Genomic DNA, 6,455 nt, shown 5'->3' with positions numbered 1-6,455 from the left:
TTTTACCCCTCCTTTTATAAGTATATATTATTTGTGGCCTTACACATGCATCGAGAGGTATATCATCACAAAGTGCGAGACAACAATGCTTGTGTATAATCTTATTTTGATCATCTCTCAATATAATTTCGATTTAACTAAATGACTACTCATTTCCATACTTTTTTTTTTTTTTTTTTGCATTCTTTCCAACTATACATATATACCAAACAAAAATTAATGGATCTTGAATGTCCCTTGTTTTATCATAGTCTTTCCCCATATCATCAATTCATCCTTTGTATTTGCCATTCGTTTCTTTAGAAGTAAAATTGTGACATCGGAGATTCAATCTTCCCAAATTGATGCAATCTTCTTTGAAAGTTTAACCTATTAACTTTGAATGAAAAAACCTTCAAAAGTAGTTGTCTTGACATCCATTGTCTTCAAGGTACAAATGCCAAGTCCCAACGGTTTAATAATATATCAAACTATTAAACTCACTTTAGCATAAAAGTAACACAAAAGTTTTGAGTATAGTGATGGATTTACAATATCTTGAAAACAAGATAAGCAAAAGCACACCATGTTTCATAAACTATATTTGAGTGTGAATCAAGAAAATGTTGCAAAACACACATCTAAAAAGATACACAAAGCTACTTCAAAATACAAGAAAAGAAATGATAACTCTCTTGCAAATCCTTTGAGAAGCCATCTTTGTTTGCTTCTCTGACACTCTCAGCTGTTCATTCTGTCTATAAAGTGTTGAAGAGGGTGGAGAAAGAGGATGAGCACCATTTCAAACTCTCTTCTCTCCTTTCTTCCCCCAACTTCAGCACCATTATTTGGTCTAATTGCATCTGAAAAAAACCTAAGCAAAGCCATATCACGCGTAAATATTGACTTTCTTTTTAAAAAAAAAAAAAAAAAGTGAGAAAGAGACCGTTCAGGACTTCGCTATCTATAACTGCACAATTCTTACACCACTCCATGAACTGCAAAAGCTTGTATGCTGTATCACCTTGGTTTGGCTTACAAGATTCTTCCTCCTATTTAGGAGAGGGTGTAGCTGGAAACCGAGATGTTGGCTGGAGAAGCCGTGTGAATGTAGACAAATTCAAGGCTTTCTCCTGCAGCTAATGAGCTAAGCCAAGATGGGAAGACATACGATTCACCAGATTTCTCCATCCCCCAGAGAGGGCCATAAAGTTGGGATATCGAAAGTTTCAGGTCTTTGAGAGTTTTTGGTGACTTGTTGGTCACTTTTGTAGAGTATCTATAGTAAGTATTTCCTTTAGCAGTCCAGGAAGTCGTCATCTTTTGCTCAATGGTAATCGGGGTGGAAGACGACACTGCAAAAACAAGTTCTTCAGTCAAATTTTTGCCTTCTATGACCAATAAAAAATTGGCTGATCTTACTATTCCCATCCTGATCAGTTTCTATTTCTACATCAAATTAGCTTTGTGCGAAAATTTAGTCATTCATCAACTATTTCTTAAATCCAATTCTGTTGGTTGGCAAGGAGAATTTTTTGTTATGGACATCCTAATTATCACACAGTTCGTACGATATACACCAAGACTTGCTGATAGAAGCCAACTTAAAATATACAAATATTATCTTTTATCTTGAGAAAAAATCTGCAAAGTTTTCTAAGCTGACCAAATAATTGCAAAGCCATAATACCTGGAGATGGAAGTGTCTTGGGTTGTGCCGATGGGACTGGATGATTAACTGGAGGAAGAAGCACTGAAGAAAAAAAAAAAACAAAATGATGATCGGTGCCATGATAATACATGAAAATGCTTTAAGAGAAAAGTGTTGATGAAAATAAGGTAAGTACCTGGAAGGAGCTGATTGTAGCCACTATGTCCGCCACTGAGCCTGGCTAAAATGCCAAGAATTGGAGCATTGTTATAGGTAGCAGGCTCAGTCTGTTCATAATTGTCCCTTTCATCAGCAAAGTTGTCATAGGCATCAGGTCCACCCACAAGAGCACCGGTGAGAAGATTCGGATCACTTTCCTTTCTTGTGTACCACGTCGCATAGCCACCCCTGCAGCTGACAAAGGCAGAATTAACCTTGATCGAAACAATGGAAGATCCCCTGTGGTGGACTTGTCGTGGGTAATTGTTTCCATATCCCACCATGTAACTCGTAGCTCTTGGATTATCCCCAAGAATGTAATCCACCTGGTTGAAATTGAATTTGAATTGAAATCAAAACCCCATTTAGGCAATTCGTCGAAAACTTAACAGATCTTGAACTTCAGAATCAAAAACTAGATATTCCCATTTGAAGAGAAAAATGTAGGAACCTGAGATTTTGCGAAGCGAAGAAGCTCCGAAGGTTGGACATAGCCGGCAGCGCATCTCAAGTTACCGCCGGAGGAAGAAAGGTAGTCGGAGTAGACGGTGGCGAGGAAGGAAGCGCTGGTAACAAACTGCATATTGTTCCATCTCTGACGGAAGATGAGACCGGCCGGCGTGGTCTGGACATTGCGAGTGCCTTTCTTCATGCAAGAGCACAAGAAATTTTCAGCCTTTTCCTTGTACCTCTCGAACACCGGCGCATGGTGAGCCGCTCTTCCTTGCAATAAGAACTGTAATCACAAACATCAAAAATGCTCCTGCATAACTCTTAATTCAACTTTAAAATTTGTAGGCTCTCTATAATTTTTTATTTCCAATATATTGGAGTCTAACAGTTATTAAAGCTATAAGCTTCGATTTTGCATCCAAAAATTTATGGGCCAACTGTGAATTAAACACAATCGAAAATTTATGAATTTATATGGTACTCTTTACATACTATTTTATTGTAATCTAAATAGAAAATAACAGTAAATCGTGTAATAAAGAGAGAAAGATAATGAATAGAAAATAGTAAACCTAATAACAAATAAAGATTTGAAATAGTAATAATTAACTGTACTTTATAACAGTTGAAAATACTAATTATTATAATTAGGTGGACTATAATAACCCATTAGCCCACCTCAACTACTAGAAGTTGGCCCAAACAACTCCTAACGGTTTAAATAATTTTATATTTGTGAGTAAAAATTTTGTAAAAGAAGGAAACAAACCTTGGCAACAAGGGTTTGGACACCAGCATACTTGACATCCCAACCAAATTCAGTCATGCTCCAACCAGTTCCTCCCATGGAGTCACCATTTTCTCCAAGGTAATTCAAGTAATATTGGTTGTTTGTTGCCTCATATAACCATGCAGCTGCCCACAGTAACTCATCCTGCACATAATAGCAATTCTCATAATTACAATTTACAGTTGTAATTTTGCAATTAACCCATAAGTAAGCAATGGGCTCTGGAAGCCCATTAGTAATGGGCCGGTATAATTAGGCCCAAAAAAAGGGAAATGATACGCATACGCACATTGTAGCCACTAACAGATCGATAATACTTCTGAGCCACAGTAATGCTGCTGTCGTACTTTCCTCTGTATTTATCTGCAAACTCAAACAGCTGCAAAACAAAATAAAAATATTTTTAATATAAATTCAAAATTAGTAAATCTCTCCAATGGCATTCGCGTAATTTCACATCTACATGCACATGCCCAAACAGTTCCCACCGACAGTTTTATCACATGCCTATTTTTATCGTATTTTTCTTCTATTATACAATCATTTTCGTCCTCAAAATTTTCCTGAGGAAAACAATAATCATAAAGGCAATTTAGCCGAACCATTAAAAATATATATTTTTTAAATAATAAAACAGTTAGAAATATTTACGAATAATAGTAAAATATCACTATCTGTAATAGACCATGATAGACATAGACTATTATTTGTATCTACCATAATAGAGACAAACATAGATAATAGTTTATCATCATGTATTGTAAAGAGACGTTAAAGCTTTCCTATATTTATAAATATTTTTATTTATTTTATTATATTTGAAAATAGCCTTTAGAAAAATCATAGATTTTGAAATAGTAATTTTATTAATTTTTTTATTGGTTATAGACTAATTAGTTAAATTACAAATTTTGTTCAAAAAAAAAAAAGCAAACTCTTTAGAAAAATTTTATCAACCCATAAAAGCTAAATTCTAATTATAATTTATAATGACTAAATTTTAGCTTTCTTCAATTCATAAGCACCAAACATTTTTCAAAAAAAAAAAAAAAAAAAGATTGACCAAATTTATAATTTGATTAAATAAATTTAAAGTTTATCATATTTATGAGTTAACAAAAATCATTTCTTGAACATTCTTTTTAAAATAAATGTTTTTTCTTTCTCAAAAGAAGATATATATTTATGAAACACAATAGTTTGTATGCAATATTAAAAAAAAAATCAAAAGAAAAACAGCATTTAGTATCGCAATAAATTTTTTTCCAAAAAAAAAGTATCGCAATAAATAAACCTATTAACTGCAGTAGTTATAGTATCATGTGGCTGTGGGGTATCGCTAGCTTACGCTTTAAATTGTAAAATCTTCATTTTCTTTTATTGTCGATAATTAAACCTGTTATTCAGAAAAATAAAAAAGAATATAAAGGAAAAAGATTATTAAATTGGCTCACCTGGCGGGCATGGGAGAGAAGCTCATTGGCATAGGCAGGGTTGTAGTGGCGGAAAACTACGGAGGCGGCGGCCATGGCGGCGGCGGTTTCTCCGGCGAGATCCGACCCGGGATTGCTCGGGTCGATCTTGTAAGCCCGCCGGTCCGTCGTCATGTCCTCCGGCCGCTGCCAGCAGTAGTGGTCTGTGTTCCCATCTCCCACCTAACAATTTAGTACATTAATTTGCTTTTAATTTTCCCATTCAAAATAATTTTTCAAAACAAACTAACCAATCACAAATTTTTAGAATCTAACATGCCTTTTTCAATTCTCATATTTTATTTTAAAAGATAATGCTTGTTTAATTCCAACTATATATTTACTTTTAATAACAGAAAATTCCAAACGAAAATTTCTAAAATCCCATTTCATTAATTATTAATGTTTTTAGTCTCCTTTTCGTAATTTTAATTTTTTTTTTAAATCAATCTTATTTATCATCAAAGTTTCACAAGGAAAATTGTCTAATTGCAAATTAAGTCCCTCTAATTTTGCAATTTACAAATCTCCCCCAAAAGACATACACTTATATTTTAGTCAATTTAACAGCTAACATAAAGAAATTTGAATAACACAGTAAAATAGGGTGTAATTTACTAAAATAGTCAAATATTAGTAAAAAAAAAACATAGATATTATTTTCCCTTTCCTAATTATAATTACCAATTTTTTCTAACTAGTTAAGCCTAGTGGTCACTATGACATAAAAGTGAGTCCAAATAGTGACTAAGACATATAAATATCACCAACATTAATAGAACTATTATTTTAGATTAAAACATACCCATCTTAGTAAAATTACGTCAAAACTAAATACCATATCAAAGTTTGATGGTTGGATTAATTTGTGATTGTTGAATTAAAAAGAAGAAGATAAAAAAGAAAAAAGTAAGATACCTCTCCATAAAGAACATAGGGTTCAGGGTGGGCTTTGATGAGGTAATCGGTGCCCCATTTGACGGCATCTAGGGCATGGCCAAGTTCGCCATTGGAGGCCATTTGCTTTCCATATTCAATAATGCTCCAACTCATCATCGTCACGGTGAACGCCATTGGAAGTCCGAACTTCACATTATCGCCGGCGTCGTAGTATCCTCCCACCAGATCCACCTACAAACAGACAAAATCCCCAAATTCACTTTTCCGATCAAATTTTCTGAGTAACCACACAGAGATTGAACTTTAAAGGCGTTACCCCGCTGGCCTTGCCGTCTTGGAGGCCGGAATTGGCGCGCCAATTGACGCGCTGGTTGTGGGGGAGGTAGCCGGATCTCTGAGCTTCGAAGAAGAGAATGCTCTTGGTGAGAGCTTGGCCGTAATCATGGCCGGCTAGGACAGAGGGAGCCAAGAGTAGGAGAAACAGAGCAATAGCGGAGATGGGATTTTCCATTTGAAGGAATGGGAGAGGGAAATGGCAATGTGGGTGGGATTTATCAGCCTAAAATGTCTGATAAATCGACCTGAAAATAGGACCCCTAACAGGGGAAGAAACAGAGAGAGATGAAGAGAAGGGGAGTGTGGGGTGGGGAGTGGAAGAGAAGATGGGGGCACTATATAAGCTCGGAGGGAACTGGGAAGGACCCCCTAGGTTAAAAAAAAAAGGCAAATAATTTTATAATATATATATTATATATAAGTTGTCCATTGTTAAAATCTTGAGGTTTAAATTTTATGGAAATGTTGGCGTCTCAATTGTAAAAATAAAAAGATTTAAAAATTTTATTTAAATAATAAATAATCAATTTATGTTTCTTACACAAGTTTTAACGTTTCTTTATTTATATTATATTCATATTAGTAACATCTTATTACTCATTTTTTATTTTTCATGAATTTTTATAATATAATAAAAATATTGATTTATCCTTCA

At 34.5% G+C, this 6,455-nt stretch overlaps 1 protein-coding gene across 1 annotated transcript; it reads right to left on the bottom strand.

The window, feature by feature from the left end:
* Positions 1-549: 549 nt before the first annotated feature.
* On the bottom strand, positions 550-6,189 carry GH9C2 (glycosyl hydrolase 9C2). Its single transcript, XM_039037624.2, has 9 exons — positions 5,781-6,189; positions 5,483-5,695; positions 4,547-4,747; positions 3,382-3,471; positions 3,072-3,236; positions 2,301-2,585; positions 1,827-2,175; positions 1,670-1,732; positions 550-1,334 (listed from the first exon to the last, which is right to left on the bottom strand). The coding sequence occupies exons 1-9, from the start codon at positions 5,973-5,975 to the stop codon at positions 1,036-1,038; spliced, it is 1,860 nt and encodes a 619-aa protein (XP_038893552.1). The 5' UTR covers positions 5,976-6,189; the 3' UTR covers positions 550-1,035.
* Between the last annotated feature and the right edge of the window lie 266 nt (positions 6,190-6,455).

The sequence above is a fragment of the Benincasa hispida genome, chromosome 1 (genome assembly GCF_027475165.1).
Source record: "Benincasa hispida cultivar pf3 chromosome 1, pf3_genome.v1.1, whole genome shotgun sequence".
NCBI classification, from domain to species: Eukaryota; Viridiplantae; Streptophyta; class Magnoliopsida; order Cucurbitales; family Cucurbitaceae; genus Benincasa; species Benincasa hispida.
Note: the sequence above shows the minus strand (reverse complement) of the source record. Positions and strands in the feature narration are given on the sequence as shown.